This window comes from Antedon bifida, chromosome 2 (assembly GCF_963402885.1).
Source record: "Antedon bifida chromosome 2, ecAntBifi1.1, whole genome shotgun sequence".
Classification (NCBI taxonomy): Eukaryota; Metazoa; Echinodermata; class Crinoidea; order Comatulida; family Antedonidae; genus Antedon; species Antedon bifida.
Genome location: NC_136227.1, coordinates 2,484,760 through 2,506,627, shown reverse-complemented (window position 1 = coordinate 2,506,627; position 21,868 = coordinate 2,484,760). Strand labels below are relative to the sequence as shown.

Below are 21,868 nucleotides of genomic sequence, written 5' to 3'. Positions count from 1 at the left end.
AAGAAATATTTTGTTGTGTTTGTATTTTCATGGGTCATGCTGAAGTGAACTCTTCCACAAGTGTCAGTGACAAGCCCAGTCTCCTTGGGTGCTCAATAGTAATATACTGTAGTAGGTGCTACATTTTACAAGCTGTAAAACACATTTTTTTGTTAATAAAAATGAAAAATAAAGAAAAATAAGAGTGAGAATAGGCTGAGCCCCAAACAGATTCTGCACTCATTGCATAAGGTTGACCTTATAATTATGTAGATCCTACAGTATAGCTATTGGCTGCAGCGATATTTTCATACTTATTAAGCCCTGTCTACGCTATCAAACTGTGATGTGCCCAAATATGGTAGTGATATGATATGTCCATATATGGGCACATCACATTTTTTTCACATACAGTTTGATAGTGTAGACAGAGCTTTAAGCCTAGGAAAATTACAATACTGTACTGTATTACACTGTGTATTAAATCACAAAAAATGATAACATCAATCAGTCCTTTTATGCGAATGTAAAATCAGGGTACAAACGTAACACGTACAGCCACTGTCGCACAGAGACAGTTATCATAACTCATCATGAGGGCCCCTTGATTGTCAGCATACGCTGTTTAGAGTCACCCTCTATAATTAAGGTTGAATAACCAAATAACATGTAAGCTGTAGCAAGAATGCCAATAATACAATATCTCTTCAAAACAGTTATTCTCATGATATAATTTAATACAAAAAAGCTTCCAGAAATATACATTTTACATAAATGATGCATTTAATTTAACTTGTCATCACCATATCCCATTTGGAAGGGAATTCCCAATGTTTGTGAAATCCCTGATCCCAAGATGAGTTCATGTCTTTCTTTCAATAATGTGTATACACATTTTATCGTATAGTGCCTTCAAGCCTGCTGCATAATTAAATCTCTTGCAATTTGAAATGCTGCCACCAACGAGCCTAACTGTATCTTTTCATTGGTTCCAGAGGCTAAGCGATACCTGCAAAAGTAAATGAATGTAATTTGTACATTTTTCAGTTTATCTTAAACAGATATTATTCCTGATTTTAATCTAACATATACAGCAGTCAAAACATGGTTAAAGTACTCATTCTTAAAATTAATTTAATATTACACTTACTCAACATCTGCCATTTTTTCCAGAAGGTGTACTCGGACATTGGCAGGAAATTCAACTGGAAAAAAAAATGTTAATCCAATTAAAAAAAAAACAATTTAAATTCTTAGACACAGGGTCCAAGTAAATTATCAAGTTAAGCTCTGTCTAACACTATCAAATTAGTTTGACAAAAAAAGTGTGATATGACCAAATATGGTAGTGATATGACATCATCATGTCCATATATGGACACATCACATTTTTTTTGTCACATAAAGTTTGATAGTGTAGACAAGGCTTTACAAATGTTTTAAAACCACATTCATCTTTTGGAGCTAGGGTTATCATTATAGTTATTACAACACAATGAATTGGACATAATAAAAGATGTTGATATACCTTTGTGCACATATGTATGAACTTCTGTGAGGATATCCTGCAGAGCTAATCCTTTCAGAGTTTTCAGATTTAAAATATCTTTATTGGGATATATAAGGAAAACATTTCATATACAGTGAGTGAGTGAGTGGCTGAGCGGTTAAGACAGTGGAGTCTTAACCATAGCCGTAACATCAGCAAGGGTTTGAGGCTCACTCGCTCCATGGTTCTGGTACGATTCTTCTCGGATAAGGAATATAAACCGTAGGTCCAGTGTACACATCTAGCTCATGTGCACTTTAAAGAATCTAGTACATCTTTTGAGACGAGTAGGGGGTTACCCCAGTGTACTAGTACATCACAGCCACTGATCATAACTGGGCCCTCTGGGAGACCAGTCTTTGACTGTAGAGCTCGCCCAGATAATAATAGTATAATAATAATAATAGATAAATAATAACAAACAAACTGGTACAAAACAGGTTAGTGTATTCTTGTCAATGCAATTTATAATTTAGTTTGCCTTTCCCTCTTTCTTTCTAGTCATACAGCCTAACTACCAACACCTAAGAGTTTGTTTCAAATGTACAGCTGGTGTAGCGTACGTGTGAAATAGTCAGTGGTGTTGTTAGGTTAGTATACAACACCTTTGGTCCTTATCAACGCCATTGGAATTAACGCTAGTAATAAAGCAAAAGGATACTATTATAAGCTGACATGAAATCTGTATTTAGCATCCAGTTCAGCATCTGTTCAATGTCTGTAGTTAGAGGGTGTCCTGTACACATGTACACATTCTCTTCATTTACAACATCATATGCCATTGACGTACTCTGAAAAAAAAATAATTGCTTAATCATGTATATTATGAATACGTATAGTTTGTATTACTTGGCAAAATATAATTTTGCTAAGTATATTACTTGCTTTGTTACTAGGCAGAATAAAGTGTTATTACTTGGCAAAATAAAACTTTGCCAAGTTCAGTACTTAGTACTTGTTTGCTAGCACGGTAGCGCCTACACTTTTCAAGTTATCATTCTGAATTTTTCAGTGTAAATAGGTATACATGAAATTCCCAAATAAAAAAAAAAGAAATTTGTTTATTCTTTTAACATGGGCTGAAATATCAACATGCGCCCTCTGTGGCAATATTTTGCCAAGTACTTCACTCAGTTTCTGAGTGCTGTATTTTCTTATTTCTTTATATTACTATTCAGAAAAGTGGAGCTGTAGCTTGGTGGTTAATGTGCTTGCCTTCCAATCCCAAGGTCTAGGGTTCAATCCTGACCTAATGCCAGGGTTGTAACTCACAAACCTTTCAACTCCACTCCCTAAGCCTCAAATGAGACTTAGTTTATAAGCACAATAAATTATAGAATAGTGTATCCATCTTGTAATTGGAGAGTTACTCGCTGTTGGATGGAAAAGAAACAAATATCCCCTTAATAGAGGTGTCCCCTAACACTCTTTAATTTATGGTATCTTGTCCCCTTTTTCAACTTGATTTTTCGGCAACCAACTATTACAGATTTCATGATCTAATACATGGCAATAGCAATTAAAAAAAGAAAAAAATAACACTTTTAACCAATCCTCATCTGACTAGTGTGATGTCGACTACTAAACGCAATCAATAATCCTACATACATTCTTCCATATCTACAGTAACCATTCTATTACAGTAGTTCTCCTTCCTTGATTTACCTGTAGCATGTTGAGAGATTTCCTCATATCTCCAGTTGCTAAAGTAATTAAAGCTGTCATTCCGTCCTCTGTTACTTCAACTCTGAAACCACAAAAAAACAAATTGTACAGCGTAAATAATTAACACATCTTTTAAATTAAATAACACCACTCACATTGGTGCTGTAAACTGGGGTGCTATTTGCATAATGCTACAGGTGGCTCATCTATCATGCAAATGCAACCTACCTTTCTTCGTTAATGACATGTCGGAGCCTAGGTATCATCTGCTCTTGATCAAGCGGTCCGAATCTAAATCTAGTACACCTGGACTGAAGCGCAGGAATAATCTTCGACAGATAGTTACAAATCATGCAGAAACGAACATTTTCTGTGTATTTTTCTATTACTGTTGAAGGAAAAAAATGGAATGGATTATATAGCATTGTGCAAACGATTGAGGGAGTACAGTAGAACCACGTATCTGGGACACCTCTATTCAAGGGACACCTTGATTCAGGGGGCACTTTCCTGTGAAATGAATGAGTAATATGTTTTAACACTATGGCCAACCTCTATTCACCCGAAGGTGTTCCCTTAATAGGGGTTCTACTGTAAATAAATGAGTATTGGAATATATAAGCATATCGGAAGATAGCATCACGATTTTTGCAGTATTAATTGGCTATTGATACAAAAAATCTAGATCATCTAGATTTATCATATGCTAACTGACCTCGTCTGAGGGCGTTCTGAGCGTCGTTTGTCATAGCATCTGCTTCGTCTAGGATCACAAGTTTGAAGCCTGACCTGAAGATCGTCCTCGTGCTGGAAAAGCTAAGTATAGGTCCTCTAACGATGCCTATACCCCTGTCATCTGATGCATTTAACTAAAAACAAAACAATAGAATTCTAATATTATTAAGCTCAGTCTACACTATCAAACTAGTGTGATGTGCCTAAATATGGTGGTGATATGCCCAAATATGGTAGTGATATGACATCATCATGTCCATATATGGGCACATCACATTTTTGTCACATAAAGTTTGATAGTGTAGACAGAGCTTTAGACTGCCTCTATTGAGGGAAATAAGTTTACTGTAAAATATATATGCTGCCCTCATATATTACATAGTTTTTTTCACTGAGCACACTCTGCATTTCATCACATTCGATTGCTATCACTTGTTATTGCTATCTTTCTTATTTGCCATTGTTTTACCTCTAGAACCATTGAAGTAAATTCCTTCGGTGAGTACAGTTGTTTTGCACATGCTAGAATGGTTGATGTTTTTCCGGTACCAGGAGGGCCATAAAATAAAAGATGAGGCAGACGATCCTCTTTCATAAACTTATTAACTAAAAATAGAAGATAAAAACAGTTTAATTTTAAATTAAATACATGAAGTTTGCAATTATAGATTTTAAAAAACCTCAAAATAAAACAAAATGAATTGTCCAACCTCTGAAATTTTACATAATGCATGTTTGTGTATCATTGTAAAATATTTTGGAGATAATTACTAATACTATCATTTTATGATTTATCCGAAGGAATATTATTAACTTTAAATGAGTGCACAAAACAAAAAAAATGAAAGCTGTTGCTGTGTGAGGGCTGTGGAGAGGGTATGGTACAGAATATTTTATATTATAAGTTTGACTGCCAAGACTGGTAATCACTTAGTTTTACTTTAGTGACTTACTTGTATTGATAATATCTGTGTGTGCAATAAGCTCTTCTAACTTGTTAGGTCTGTACTTCTCTACCCTGTAAAACAAGGAATTTTCCTTTTTTAAAATCAACATTGTTTTTAAACAATTTTTATTTAAAAAAAAGTTAACTTAATATTTTATTATTAATTAATAAAAACAATACTCCTGTATATAAAATAAAATTAAAATGATATAAATTATGACATCATGAATTTTAAATTGGCCTAGTGTAATATTGTAAATAATGTATACGGCAAGGAAGAAACATTGCAAGACCTAGGCCTAAATAGATCGGAGATCCCATAGTATAGCGGCTGTCATGTGAATTCTGCCCGAGTAGCCTGCCTGAAAAGAAACGCACATGCGAGCTGGACAGGCCTAAAACTAGGCTAGGTCCTAAAACAGCTTTAGTATCAATTTCTACCTGCAAAAATACAAAATCAGAACTAAAACGTTAGCTACACAGTAGCTCAATAAACCTACCATGGTAAATTAGCAGAAGTAGTCTCCTTAGACATAATTAACACGATAGTAACATGGAAATAAAAATGTAAACAACTCTAAAATTTCGCGCCACTTCTAAAATGGGTCACCTTTTTGGAAAGGGCAGATAAATTTAAAGATGACGTCAAAGTTTGCAGTAGTCACGTGATTAATCAATGCATCGTAGTTCCAACAAAATGTCTGCCTGCACTTAGCCTAGGAGAATGGGAAGAAGTTGGATATTAAACATTGATGCTTCTTTACTTTTAGTTCCTTTAGTTTGGACAATTTTTCAAAGATCTGGAAATCATTTATAGCAAGCTTTGTATATGGTTGTGAAAATGTCCGAAAACGGGCTTCCTTCGGGGGATAAAGCCCTCGCGAATTTGAGGGACATACAATTTTTGATCGACCAGCGGATTTCTCATCTGCAGAAGCTGCGGGACCTGGGCCAGACTCATCCGTCGATTTCGAATGACTGGACCCCGCAGGAAATTCGAACAGCCGAGGTAAGGCCTAGCGTTGCAAAATATTTAAATGTTAAAATGTTTAATCAAAATAGGACTTCCTGACGTAGTAGTTGAATAGTTTATGCTTTAGGCTAGCCTATTTTAGGCTTCCAAATAGGTAAGAAATAGGTAGGAGTAGGAGGCTACAGTTCTTAGTTAGGAAAGGGGAGGGCCTATCCTAGGCTAGGCCTATTTTATATTTATTATTTGTTGATACAATATTCTACTCTCTCTAGGCCTGGGTAGTAGGCCTATACTAGTAGTAGGCCTAGTAGTAGTAGTACTAAGCCTACAGGTTATTACAGTATGAGGATTGTTTGATCTGATTAACAAAGTTGAGTCATGTATTGTATATAAAAATTAAAAGGATCACTTCCTAGTGAACTTTCAGTAAATAAATACAATAACAAGTTGATAGTCTGCATGCAAAGGTCTCATTTCAATCAGAATTAATATTCTATTGAGTTTATTTTGACTTAGTAAAGCGTCTTTCACACCTGTTTCGGTCCGGCTCCAGTTCAAGCTCACGTCAGACTGTGCGTAAAAGTAACATTAGCGACTTTTTGTTTTCACGATGCAACATACGGATACGTCATGTAAAAATATTGGCGGATAGCCGCCAGGGGAGCATCATGAAAACGAAACATTGAGATGTGATTTGCCGAACTGCAGCAGTGTGTGTGAAAGAGGCTTTAAAAAGAAGTGTTTATGGTGCAATTATTTTAAATACATTTTTTGTTTACGTTACATAAAGTAAAGGGTTCAGGGACGATTCGGCCCGGGACTATTCGGCCCACTTTTGGTGGGACGATTCGGCCCACTTTTGGGCCGAAACATCCCACTTTGTGGGCCGAAACGTCTCACTTTAGACCAAATTCATATTCATTTTGTTTTTATTTATCAAGTTTTTAAAGGTGTTTAACAATCCGTATTTTATTGATATTGACAAAGTTGATATAATATATATAATAAATTACTAAAAAAACGTAATTTTATATTCAATTTATTACTTCGAAAACCTTGTTTATTTCGTGCATTCGCCAAGCGGCCAACAGAGGGCGTAACTTGTTTACATCGTTCGCGTGACTAAAAAATGATGATTTTCGACAATGTTTTCAAAATGTTTGCTTTATTGCATCTTTATCCCTAGTAGTGCTACCCCATAGTCTCTCTGAAAATAAAGTTTGGGGAAAAAAGCTTATGTTATGCTTATAAATGCTTATCAAAGCCGATAAATGTAAGTGTGCCGAATCGTCTCAGGGCCGAATCGTCCCGGGCCGAATAGTCCCGGGCCGAATCGTCCCAGGGCCGAATCGTCCCGGGCCGAATCGTCTCAGGGCCGAATCGTCCCGTTACCAAAGTAAAGTCTAGTAAAATAAGCAATACTAATGCAATTAAAATCAATCTAGTTTCACTTAATTCTTTAAGCATCACTTAACTAAAAAAACATTATTTTATCTGCAAAGTCCAAGTCCGTAGCCAGGGTTGTTAAAGTTGTGTTCTCTTTGTAGTGTGTATTAACTCCCATATTTTTACGTACAGTAGGCCTAAACTAACAGCTGGTATTAGACTTGAGCTTGTAAGATTTTTAATGATCTGGTATAAATTATAAGTATTGTACTGTAAACACTTGATTGTTTATTTAACGCTTTGTTACTGTAGTTTAAACAAAAAAGGGAAACCACCTATAAAAAACAATTCACTGTGTAAACTGTAAATATGAAGAAATTGGTATTATAAACACTTTTCTTTAGTTTTTACAAATTACTACTTTTAAGAATGTCTGAATTGTTGCTATACCTCGCACACACTTCTACCCAGCCCAACCATAATTTATACTGTACATCCACTGTGCTTTACTATGAGACCTAAGTACTACTATAAGAAAGATTAAATCTGCTTACTAAACTGTACTAAATTTCTATTGTCAAAAAATTCGTATGCTATATATTTGTTTCACCTTGTGTTGTGTGACCTTGTGATGTTCACACAAATAATGTACTCTGGCTGTTGAACCCTAATAGAAAATGGTCATGTGACTAATAATGTATCATCAAATCAATGGATTTGAAGGTTAAATTCAACTTACTACCTTTTGTCTTTTCACCTGCAGAGAACTCTTATATAAACAGTAGAAGTGTGTGACATGTTGAAATATTGAATAAAACTGAATTATGTAATGGTATCTAAAGCTCTGTCTACACTATCAAACTAGCTGACAAAGTGATGTGCCCAAATATGATAGTGATATGTGATACAGTATGCTCTAAAGTAGTGATACTCTCAGTACAGTATGCTCAAATATAGTTGTGATATGCTCAAATTTAGTAGTGATGATCATGACATCATTTCCATATATAGGCACATCACATTTTGTGTGATAGTGTATACAAGCTTAATACATATACAGTAGTAATTGTAGATTGCATAATAATGTTTTTTTGTTTTCATTATTGAGATTTTAAAGTTTTGTTTTTTTAATTAGTCTCTAATTTGAGCTTTTGGTCCCTAAAAAATGTAATTGAATTGAAGTTAATCTTAGAATATAAGAACACAATGGTTGAACAAATATGTAAATTAAAAGGCTATATAATACTGGATAGTTAATCCTTCAATTTCCCTCTGGCATTATACCAACTGTGAAACAATGAAAAAAATTAGGAAATCAAGAACAATATTTAGTAATTGTCATAACCACGTAATAGAGTGACTTCATATTTTTTCTTAATAAACTCCCCAATGGATCTGTTTGAGGACCCTGGGCTTACCAAGTATTCTGTAATTTATCTTACACTAAATATCAATAGATAACAGTATATCAGTACTCATGAATGTAATCGTGGGGGAGAATTGACACTTACACTAGTACAGTCTAGTATAGTCTTGCACCCAGCTTAATGTCAACATACTGTATCACCCACTAAGAAACCTCTGTTGGTGCAGTTCATTGAATGTGAATGTTTTTTGGCACCTACAGTACCCCACCGTAACTTTTTTGGCACCCACCCCTAATAACTGCTCTAGCTACATCCCTAGGCTATATATTGTAAGCTGCAAACACAACATCCCCAGGGACCTAGAAAGAAATACTAATTAACATAGGCTGGCTTGAGAATGACCAGGGTATTATGCTGATTATTACAGATGTCCAGTCAATAATATTTCATTGATGACTGAACAGACTTCATTGAAATTATTGTCTGAAGATAGAATAATAATTATGATAACTACTGAGAGCCAGAGAAATGTTAGGCTTTACTTACTGTATTTACTGTGCAGTATTAAATAAAACCTACTGTACAGTATTGCACAGTACAGTACTAACAAATAATACTGTACAGTACTGTGTACATTTACTGAGGAAATCCTACAGTAAACAGTGCTGTTGGATGCTTCTCGGTAAAACATAAAATCTATTTCGTGCCAATGTACAGTAGCTTTCTGGATAAACCAACATGGTCCTTTTCCCTCCGCTGGAAGAACAATACTTGACAAGTAATAAAAAACCTTAGCGTCCCTCCAAGACAGTGGTATTGTCTGTCAGTGTCAGGGGCGACAACACCAGGTAAGCAGCACTTGGAAATACCGCACAATAATTATTCCAATTTATTGTACAATGAATACATTAGGATGATGCAATTAATACTGCTACTGGAAATAATAAAAATAAAAATATGTTTATAAAATTACTGATATAAAATAAACATATTTTTTTAATTGAGTGATGTATTGTAACTTACCTTTTTTTACTTTAGCTACAGTACGTTGTTGAAATACTGTAGGCTAAAATAGAATTTTTTTTGTTCACATTTGAACATATTAATATTAAAACTTTTTATTAATTGATATTGTCACTCAAGAAATAGATTTCTTTACTGTAATCATATGCACCTGAGTTTTATTCGGTTACGGTAAATGGTTAGTGTGTAAGGATAATTATTAAGGGGTGAAATGTTACATGTGATAAAATAAACAGAGTTCATAAGGTGAAGATATATTTAGTATTCTGATCACCAGGCCAGGCTATTCAACAAGAAGATAATATGCACATATTTTGTGTCATAAAATTACTATTAAATTGTAATAAAGAATTGCCTGGGTGATACTGTATTTACTGTAACAACACACAAACCTTCATTTATAAGTATTTTGTATTGTACTCACAGTACCATTTTACAGTATAAAGGTTGTATTTTTAAATAATAATGGACAAGTAAAATAGGAACTTTATTGTGGAAAGTTTTTCTTCCTTATCATGTTTGATCAAATGCATTCAATTTCATGGTCTAGCACCCAAATGCCTTTTATTGTATTACCTGTATTTTTGCCCCACCAAGCTCTAGTCTAAGTTGTTCATACAGTATTGTAAACCCACTGTGCTGACCTAATTTTGGCCCTGCTACAGTATGACACTAATGTAAAGCATACATTTAGCATTAATGTACAATAATGTCATTATAAAAATATTGAAATAGATTATATCTTTTTTAGTTAATATTGTCTCATTTGTTCATTGTTAGCTATTTTTGGAATCTGACTTTGTGTAATGATTGATATGTGTGAGTCACGCCTACAGTAACAGCTAAAAGATCAATGACTCAGTATGGAAACATGGCACAATACATTAGCACAGCCTGGAATACATCATCACCATTTTCTGCTTTGAAGAAAGTATGCAGTATGATCAGTGTATACAGTATTTTATAATGGAAAATGGAACAGTTTGTAAACTCTCCCAATACTGGAAAAGTTTGAGCTGACTGAAAAAATTGGAAAGTTTTGTCCGAAATTCTATATAAAATAATTTAGATTTTTTTTGTAACGTACAGTAAAGGAAAATGTGGGGTTTTGTGTATTACTTGTCTAGCTTACCTGGATATTATCCCCTTCAACATAATGAAAAGTACATTTTTTTTCTTGAACTCCCCTCCAAGACAGTGGTATCGCCCGATTAAAAAATATGACTGCTTTGCTTTACTGTACCAAAAGTAATAGGTCGAAAATTAAATAAAAAAGTGGCAACGTACTACTGTACATGAATTCGTAGTGATTGGCCTGATGTCTTTTATTTTTCTAATTGAATTGTGTTACAATATGGTTCTTACAAGTCTGCGCTTTATTATACACGGTATACTCATCTTACCAAGTACATTTCTGGTCAATTTAACATTCACAGACAATTTATTGATATTGAATGTTTGTGTCAAGAAGACAGACTACAGTACTACTGGCCAGTTCTTGGAAAGTCATAAGTTCATGTAAAACCTGTTTGTTGGAGCAGCTGTGATTTTGTTATCTCAGCAGGCCATGTTAACTAAGGTTTTGTGTAGCGCATGATTTTAAGTGTATTCCCCATTGTCATTTGACCTTTAAACTCTTCTGTCACTGAAGCAAACTATAGTTTTGATTTTTCATAGTAATGTCTAAAAAGTGTAACTAACTAAGCTCTGTCTACACTATCAAACTACAGTAGTTTGAGAAAAAAGTGTGATGTGCCCAAATATGGTAGCGATATGACATCATCATGTGTGTACAGTATATGGTCATTTTTTTGTTACATAAAGTTTGATAGTGTAGACAGAGCTTAACATCAGATGGATGGTTTTACCTATTACCTGCTATTCACAACATCCCTGAATGTACTTCAATTATTACCACTCCTTTTAGGGGGAGTCAATTCTACGAACTTACAATAAAAAATATCTAAAAATAAATTCATATTAAGCGGTGGAAATGTTTTTCAATATTTCTGTCATATGTAGTAAGTAATACCTATAAAAGAAATACCTTTGACTATTTGATTACATTGATTTACATACAGTGCACATTACTGTATATCAGTATTTACTGTATGTCACTGCTCTTGTTTGTAACACCTTCCCCTCTAAATAATAACCTGACCTTTTTATCCCATTTTAATAGATATGTTTATCTGAAGCAAAAATATGAAAAGTTATTGAGGTGAAGTTTGAACATGACCTTTTTATCCCATTTTAATAAGATTGTTTAATAAAATCTGAAGCAAAAATATGAAAAGTATAATAAAAGGTTATTGAGGTGAAGTTTGAACATGACCTTTTTATTGATTGTGAATATTCATACTATTAAACAGTGCAGCCTGATAAAGCCTGTCTTTACTGATAAACCAGATTAGTGAGATATCATTTAGGTCAGGCAGTTCCTGTTCTTAGAACACATCTCTTCAGTAGTCACTCTTTTATATCTTCTTCCTTATTATAAGCTTTAACTAACCAATTTAATTCTTTTGTTATACATATTTGTTCTTAGAAATTTAAATTTTGAGATTTTACTATTGTTTTTGAAAATAAAATGCATTAATTTAAACCCAGTATCACAAGTAAACCGATAAAATATATAAAAAAAATTGTAAAATTTTGACAATAAAGTCGACTTTTGTATCTTGTATCTTAAAATATTTTATTATAACTGTATTGCTATCCCATAATAAAGTACCAATCATTTTCAAGTCAGGAGTCATTCAATTAAAGTATATGCAAAAAGAGTATGATTTGGTGTAACTGTAATTGTGTATTCAGAATTTAATAAATTTAGAAAAAATTGTTAATTTAAATATTTATTAATAAATAAATAATACATTTTAAATAAACTTGATTTACACTGGGTATGTTATGATATGAAGTGAATATTTCATACTTTATTTTATTTTATTGTTTTATTTCAGAATAAACTTATAATGATGTTTGGTAAACAACTTGCTATAGTAAAGAGTGGTAGAGATTTACAAGAGAGCAATATAGAAGAGAAATACCCAAGTATTACAGACTGGATGTGTGTTGTGAATATACGAAAAGATGTACTGCAGGTAATGTTTACAAAATAATTCAAAACACTCGCAGTCAAATATTCATTCATTCATTCGGACGTCCATAGTTACAAAATCAATTGCATAAATAAGTTTAAATAAAAAAGGCAGACACAAAAAAACACCGGTATCGCATCATTTCAGAACCCTGTTGTAAACGCTGGCCAATCACACACCGGTTCACGTACTTAAGTGACCAAAATATTGTCTACTGTACACAGTGTAGTGTACTATTGCTAGTTAATAATGTTTGTTATAATTCATGTCATTTATTGAATTATTTGAATTCTATATTTTTAAGTCAAAGCACAGGGTTTCAGTATTACTCCATGGTCTAAGCAAGGCTTATACTATTTACGAAAGAAATCATTCATCAGTGGGAAATTACTTTCATTTATTGTCATTTGCATATAAAATATACATAGAAATTATGTTTGCTCTGAGATATACAAAAACAGATAAATGAAAAACAAACAAATACAATTATTCAAAGTGTCACATCATATTATTTTTCTCTAGTAGGATCCATAATTTTCAATTTTGGAATATATTTTAGAGAACCTTAAAGTTTATTGTACCAACAGGCATAATAATTCAATAGAAAATAGGATGTCACTGTCAGTCACTGAGTGAGTGTCCAAGTGCTGATTTCAATCTGCCCTACTACAATGCCACCACCAATACAATGCTTTGTGTTTGTCTTTAAAGCAGAGTGTTGTGAATAAGTTGCGATAAACCCAGTGTTTATCCACGAAAGCAGTAATATTTACTACATGGAATGACAAAAATGTAGGTGTCATTGTTATATGAATATATTTGTAAACAGTAAGGAACAAAACGAGACAATCCAGAAGAGCTGAAGGTGGAGTACTATTTAAATGCTACCTTTAGTCATACCAACATTCCAATCCATTTGGCCTATGACTCAGCTACCAATGAAGAACTTATTAGATAAAGTAAACTAGATTTGTTGTTGTTGTTTTCTGTATGAAATTTTGTTTCATGGAATGCGTCTATTTACTAACTGTTAAATAGAAAAATATTGTTTTTAAGATTTCCACTAAAAAATGTATGTTGCGCTATATTTAGTAGCCCAACTAAGCTACTTATTCTGATGGTGTAAAACAAGGCATAAAAGCCAAAGAGAGGAAGACATATTATTATTAAAACAATGTGTACTTATTAAGACCAGAATTACTGTTCATTTTCTGATATTTAATGTAACTTATATTATAAAAGCCTAATGTACTATACAGTAAGGGTACAGTAGTAGTTTTTGCACCTTTTTAAATTTATACCAGGTACTGTATAGATAAAACTGCTGTACTGTAGGATATGAATTAGATTTTTGTATAGCTTAGCTAGCTAGGCCTAGCCTAGGTGGCCTAGCGATCGCTGACTTAATAAGGTTCGTGCGTGTGATTGTTTCGTTTTTGCGTATGAAAAAAACATTTCAAAACACCAAGGTATCTCGGGTAATAATAGAAACCATTGATTAAAGTATGATTTTTCATAGTTTTATTATTGTCGGCAATGTGGTTTTTCCGTGTGCCAACTAGGCTATTTGATACACCATTTACATAGCCAGTCGGCAAACTGGAGTCGGCAAACTGGGAGTCGGCAAACTGGGAGTCGGCAAACTGGTCAGATACCGTTGAATGAACCAAGGCTCTTATTTGGGCCGACTTAGATCAACTTGGAACCCACCTTTTGGTGTTTCTGTTTAAAGTGACCTATTGCATACCACGCTTCCTGTAGTTATCTACAAAGTTCCTCAGCTATACATTATTAACTTAACAAATTAGCCTAAGAACTTTTACGTCAATTAAAATGTGACGTTTTTCATTAAGAAATTATGAATGTGATCAATTTTAAATGCCATCATTAAATAAATATATGTTGAACTTCATTATCAATATCCAAGTATCATCAATGAATGATGGTTGTGTGTTGGGATGTTCCCACTTGAGGGCAGATTTGTACCATGTACCATTATCTGATAGGGGTGTTTAGTTTTAAAAAAAGAGTTGTCCCTCTCTTCTCGAAGAGAATAGGCTAATATCGGTTTATTGAGGTAAACTAGCACTTAAGACTACCAACACCACTTTTGGTTTTTTAATTAATGTTTTTACTCCTGATAATGATAAGTACAGGTGACGTTTGTTTATTACCATTAATTATGCAAAAGGTGTGTAATGCGCGTCCGATGTTTTAACGCATTTGTGGGTTATCGCAAGTTGGATCATGTATTGTCTAGACTTTTGTTCCCATTCTTTGATAATTCCATGTGTTTAATTGACATACCATTTGCAGACAAAAGTACTCAGCTGTTGCTACAATAGATTCGTTAAACAATTGTTAATGTATGCGTGAAACAGATTGATTTTGTTTAATGAATCTGCTGTATTTTTTGGCTTTGTGTCTAACTGAATTTGTACAGTGTTATAAAGCTAGATGTTTTGTTTGAAATCTACAGTATTAACATAACCAAAGGTCAATAGAAATTATAGGTCAGAGATCATTTCTTGGTAAGTGATAGGAAAACAACAAAAAAAACATGATGGGTTTTTCCAAATAGGAATGGAAGTAGTAGTTGAAATCAAAGCTGAAAATTACTGTTGTTACCACAGAACCAATTGTATGTCCTCAGAAAACCCATCTCACATTCACAATCGTTATACAATTGTTAATGTTCAAGGCTGTCCATTCCAAGTTATAGCCTACAGTAGCTATGGTTATAAACTGGCCAATATGTACTAGTACAGTGGCGTAAAGGCCCCTGGTTTAAGGACCCTAAGTGCCTTACTACACTAGAGGCCTCAAAGAGTTTTTAGCTTTTTTCAACATTTTTTAATGCCTGTTTTATCCTCTGGGTGCTGCTCAGGGACCCCTGTAACTTCCGGGCCCCTGGTTTAACCAGTGAACGCTGATAGCCATTACGCCACTGAATATGCACAGTACTCAACATATTTATGGTTTAAGTATAATTCCAATCACACAATTTCTTTTTTTCCATAATATTAAAAAATATATCAAATCTTTACTAAGCCAATAATTCTGTTGGATGTAAAATGAAATAAAAAATGGGTTAAGTTACATTAAGTGTTATGAATATGAATTTATAACACAGTACCTGGATAGAACAACCGACTTATGCCAGTAATATTTCAATGACACTTGATGCCTGGTTTTTATTTTGTCATGATGATGATATTCTCTATCATATCAATGCAGGCTACTAAATATTTTATCCTTGATATTAAAGCATTGTATAAATTCAGATGGTAGATGATACTTATTTTTTTTTAAATCAGAAATTTTCTACTTTAATTTTTATTTTGTTAAACATGCCCAGCTCAGCTTTATTAAACAACAAGTTAGTTTTCCAAACTGATTTCAGGGTATGACATCAGAAATTAGTTATAAATCCTGTTCTGTGATGGATTTGAACCCAATATCCTGGGTTTTGTAAGTGTGGAACTGTCCTCCCATACCATTACCATTGTTTTATTGCTTAATATTAACACTTTTCAGTTTTTTATTTCAATTAACAATTCTAACACATTAATTAAAAATAGACCTATCTTTTCCTTGTATGTTCAAACTGCTTGTACACACGTTATCTAGCAGTTTGCAACTAATAATATCTTTATATATTGATCACTATGTTATTAATGTAAACTCTCAGAATGTGCAGACCCTGGATAAGTCTCTGTTTTAACTGTAAGCTTACAATGATCTAGTTAAGCAAGAGTTTTTGGCCAAAATCCAACTTATTATCCATAATTTTCCAGGGTTTCAAACGATGAAACAGAATGAGTCGGTTTCCTGTTTGCAGCTTTGAGACAGTGAGATTAATTGTATTGAAAATGCAGACTAATTTGCATGGTAGTACTGCAAACAAAACACCCTGGATGTGAAATCATTGCATTTATTGTTTGTTGTATTTACATTTTGTAGTTACAACATTTTGCATAAAGTGTAGAACCCTCCTATTCAGGAGACGCCCAATATGAGGATGACAGTTGACACCCCTATTTAGGGGACATCGCTATTTAGAAGACACCCCTATAATTCAGGAGACATCCTATAAAGATGACACCCCTATTCAGGGGACATCGCTATTTAGGAGACATCCCTATTCAGGAAGTGCCCCTATGAAGATGATACCCCTATTTAGGGGACATCCCTACTTAGAAGACATCCCTATTTAGGAAGTGCCCCTATGAAGATGACACCCCTATTCAGGGGACATCCCTATTTAGGAGACACCCCTATTCAGGAAGTGCCCCTATGAAGATGACACCCCTATTCAGGGGACATCCCTATGAAGAGGATACGCCTTTTCAGGGAGAATCCCTATTCAGAGGACATCCCTATGAAGAGAACACTTTTTTAGATATTGAAGGTGTCCCCTAGCTACTTTAGTTAATTAAAACCATTTCATTTTCAAAATTTTTTGACTATTTCTTCTCAATTAAATATTTCCATATTTCTTGCTCGTACAGTGGATAAACCCTAATAATAATATGCAAATAAAAAATTTCTGATCTCCGATTGGTTATGCACATTTTGTCATCGCAAAAAAAATTAATGAAAATATAAAAGGTCAATACCCTCATTGCTTGATGAAGCGTTAACACATTCAATCTTCAAATTGAATTTTGATCTAAATCTTTTACTAAAAAATATTTCTTTGTTGTAGTAAACTCTAGACTTGAATAATACTAAGGAATTGGGTTGTTCCACTGGGTTTTAATTTCATATGACCTGAGTGTGACCTTTGAGTGACATTGCGATTTGATCTCTATATTCCCATTAGAAGTCCATTTACTTGTGAGAGGTGTGCCTGTGCCAATTTGTACATTCATAACAACACAGAATGTACCTTTGTTGGTGTACAGTACAGTAATTACTCTTGTACTAGGTAGGCCTACTCTCAAAGGAAGTGACACTGATAAAGGCTACTACAACCCTTAAAATCCATTTAAATGCTTGCTTAATACCTACTACTAGTGTTAAGGTGTGCCTATTTTTGCATTCATAAAAATGTTCCTCTTATACTAGTAGTAATGTCATAAAAATTATATTATATATAATATTTATTATATTATTTTTAAAGGAGTATTTAATATTAATAATTATTAAATTTATATTTACTCTACAGTGTGATATTTGGTTTTATAGAAGTTTTAAAATTATAACTTATTCCATTCAATTATACGACGATAAAACACAATTAAAACAAATAAAAAATAGTACATTTGAAAAAATTATAATATGTTATACAAATTGTACTGAAAACTCAAAATTCCAACAAAAATCCACTTGCATATCATCTAAAAGTAATTTCATGTTATAAATATCATAACTATATAATATTAACTGGTGGTGATAAGGTATCGTTTCTTACATTTTTACAATCATTGAGGGTGCTATTTTTCACATATCATCATCGACCCTTGATAGAAATCGTATGGCTAAAGATATGCGTCATTGCATAGTGGAGTTGACCTCTATGACCCACAACAGACAACCACAGTATGAACTACTGTATGTAGTATTGTCACTATATTGTACTGTAATAAAGCTCTTTCTACACTATCAAACTTTATGTGACAAAAAAAGTGTCCAAATATAGACATGATGATGTCATATCACTACCATATTTGGGTATATCACCACCATATTTGTGCACACCACACTTTCTTTGTCCAACTAGTTTGATAGTAGTGTAGACAGAGCTTAACAACAGATTTAATTAATTTAATAAATGCAAGGAATGTTTTACTATTAGAATTAGATATTGCTACCCTGTATGTATGTATGATGTTGTTCAGGTAAAGGTGCTAGGTACAGTAGCTATTTTAGTAACAAGGGGAAGATTGCGTTTATAGCATGGGGAAGATTGCGTTTATAGCACGGAGAAGATTGCGTTTATAGCATGGGGAAAATTGCATTAATTGTGATGGGGGAACAATGCATCTCCATAGAAAATAAATGCATATATTGCATAATTTTGTTGATTTAATATAAAAGTGGTAAATGTTAATAGAAGAATATACTGTACAATGCTTGTATTTAATATAGTAGGAATTTCCAAAAATAGAAGTATCAATTTTTTCATAATTCATTATGCAAATCACTTAAAATAATACACTACCCACTTTTAGCAAATCAACCATGATATCTGTAGGTTTTCTCTTTTTGTCTTCATACCCAATATATTAAATTTAATTTTGAAACAAAACCTTGATGAAAACATTTTTCAAATATATAAAAATATTGGTGTCAGGCCATGTTTACAATGCCAGCTAGTGTCACTGTTCAAATATCTACTAAGAAGAATTTCCAAATAATATTGAATCATTTAATTCAATGATTTCCTTCTAAGAATTGACATCAGAATATTCTTGGTTTTTGATGATATCCTTGTTTAGCTCAATATTTTCACTACCCTGGACGTTACCTAGCAACAGTCAATAATGATTGTCATCAAGCTACCCTGGAAAAGTAATTAAAAATATGTTATACTCAACAATAATGTTATTAATATGGAGAATATTGAAATGTTAGTCCTTGGTTTTTAATTGATTGATTTTAATAATGATTTGATCGAATATTAACAAGAATTATGCAAAAACAAAATGTTTATATATTCAGCTATTATGCAATAGATAATATAAATTTAGTGGTGTCCTGCTGCTATCCAGGCATCAAGTTAATAATTAAAATTATAAGTGGTACCTGGGAAAGATAACCAGTTTTAACAATCCTGGTATACAGGTAACTGCTTCAATATACTTGTATAATATTGAATATTAATAATTGTTATGTTAACTGTCTAAAACCACCAAACGCAACTTAAACTGATGTCAATATTGATATTATAAAAATTAATAACTTAGAAACAATAGGTTATGCAAATACTGCATTAACCTAATTTACCACCCCTTCCCTACCTCCTGCCTTTAGGATACTGGCATCATTAGTAATACAGCATCACATCTGGTGCCTGTATCATGTAAGGTTAGGTTACTCTAGATACATGTGATACACATGTGATGTTGTATTACCAAATATATGATACTTCGGAAATAGATACAGTACCGAGAATCGGCTGGCACATGAGTACGTGTACTGTATGCAAATCAGTACATTACCTGCTTTGCTTTTGTGTCAGTGAGCTAAGTATTTGGGCAGATGTTTTGCCCTACCTATCTACAGTGTTGTACTTTTTATACTCAATATATTTGAGAACAATACAAAAAAAGTAGGACTCAAACCCATGACCTCCTGCGGTTCATACCTGTATACCACCACTTATGTCGGTTAGGGTTGGGGTCGAATCTAAGGAAGCAGCAGGTACTGCACCAACATGTTGATAATTGTATACTACGAAGTATCTTTGTACTGAGTATTCAGTATACGAGTGCCACCAGTATGGTTGGTATTAGGTTTCAACCTGACCACTTTTTCGCATAGGCCTTTGACAACCCAGTGGCTTGAACAGAGATTGTTCCCTTTTCTTGCGACATTCACACCACTTTTAGTTCTTGTGAACTACATTACTGAATTTACTATTTAATTATTTATTAGTACAGTTGTATCATAAGCACTTTCTAATGTTTTATATTACTTTTGTATTCTTTAAAGAAATTAAGTCAACCATATGGAACTTTGAAAGGACTCTTAGATATTCAAGATTCAGAAATGAGGCAATTACTCAAGAATCACGATTGTTCAGATAATGATATACTAAGACTAAGCTATGCCATAAAGAACCTTAAAAAGGCATACAAAGGTAAGAATCCTAATTATTTATTTTTGTCAGACTTGTTTTGGCATCAACAAGCCTTCTTACAGGTGGGTTCTTCAGTGCAAACATACAGCTTGGTTTCCACTAGAACGCGTTGTATTGCGTAATCACAAGTGGATGGAAGGGCAATTTCTTATGTTGCGTAGGTTACGTTGCCTTGCCAGTGGGAACCAAGCCTAAGTAATAGAAGAAAAGATCGATTTAGGCCTAGCTTTCTTTTACTACTAGATGAAAACATTTGCTTAAATCAACTTTACTTCAATCAATATTCCAGGAAGATTGCTTAATAATATATCAAAACTAAAGTCCCAGGTTTTACTATTTAAATTAAGAGAATTTTGAGAAAAACCACTAAAGGGTTAGGTGTGGGTTTCAAGTTTTGACAAACAAATTATTTATAAATTCATTTCAATGTATTTACCTATTATTAACAATATATACAAGGCTGTGTTATCACAGCGTTATAAAATAGCACAAAATAATGGTTAACAAGTTATGATAGTTATGATAATAATAATTTTTTATTTTTCAGCAAATTTACAAGGTGGTGAAAATACCAAAAACTTAAAAATGACGAACCTAGATTCAGGTAGTCCCTCAGATAGTGATACTGAATTAACTGAGAACAAACATGAAAAAAGACCATCAGTATCATCGTCTAGTTCGGATATTATCCAGGACAATCATCGTGTGCCTCTTACACCGCCCCCAACGGACTATCATCCTAAAAAGTTGGAGTCTGTTAACCTTCCTTTAACACCAACTTCTAAAAGGACAAAAACGAAAGGCACACCACCTCCAAATAAAAAAGTTTTTAATGTGCATGGGATTATCCTAGACGGCTCTTCAAGTTTGCCAAGGTAAGACTTTTTTGGTGCCTGTTATAGCGGGACTTAAGTCCTATCTGCCTGGTTTTTTATTTGATAACCATACATCATCTACAACAACAAATAAAAGTGCCTTTCTCTACTTTTCATTACTTCATCTCGGTTTCTTTATGTTTCGTTAAATTATAAAATACTTATGTTGTTACTACAGTACTTCAACAACTGTATTTGACCTTCTAAATATCAGGAAATATGAATACTTAATCAGGAAATATGAATATTTTACCAGGAAATATGAATATTTAATTAGAAAAAATGAATATTTATAAAGGAAATAATATTTGAAAATTCCACTAGTGTTTTTTTTTTAACGAATGCTATACTAACGATTTTTCAAACTCCTGTTCGTACACATATGGTGATTTTGCAATAAAACGGCACGTGTAAGATTCACAGTATCAAGTCATGGGAGAGGCGACTTAGTGCTGGTCATAT

At 33.3% G+C, this 21,868-nt stretch overlaps 2 protein-coding genes across 2 annotated transcripts in view; one reads left to right on the top strand and one right to left on the bottom strand.

Annotated features, from left to right (window-relative positions):
- Positions 1 to 695: 695 nt before the first annotated feature.
- LOC144835743 (replication factor C subunit 5-like) lies at positions 696 to 5,519 on the bottom strand. The gene is made up of 10 exons (XM_078690828.1): positions 5,375 to 5,519; positions 4,882 to 4,946; positions 4,398 to 4,534; positions 3,909 to 4,062; positions 3,422 to 3,581; positions 3,194 to 3,275; positions 2,190 to 2,319; positions 1,508 to 1,585; positions 1,130 to 1,184; positions 696 to 988 (listed from the first exon to the last, which is right to left on the bottom strand). Exons 1-10 carry the CDS (start codon positions 5,407 to 5,409, stop codon positions 892 to 894), a joined length of 993 nt encoding a protein of 330 aa, XP_078546954.1. The 5' UTR covers positions 5,410 to 5,519; the 3' UTR covers positions 696 to 891.
- A 70-nt stretch (positions 5,520 to 5,589) lies between these two features.
- Positions 5,590 to 21,868, top strand: part of LOC144835723 (kinase suppressor of Ras 2-like) — a 40,711-nt gene continuing 24,432 nt past the window's right edge. Inside the window, exons 1-4 of the mRNA XM_078690802.1 lie at positions 5,590 to 5,883; positions 12,587 to 12,727; positions 20,384 to 20,531; positions 21,079 to 21,406. Of these exons, the coding sequence (XP_078546928.1) occupies positions 5,704 to 5,883; positions 12,587 to 12,727; positions 20,384 to 20,531; positions 21,079 to 21,406 (797 nt within the window). The 5' untranslated portion in view covers positions 5,590 to 5,703. The remainder of the gene's footprint in view (positions 5,884 to 12,586; positions 12,728 to 20,383; positions 20,532 to 21,078; positions 21,407 to 21,868) is intronic.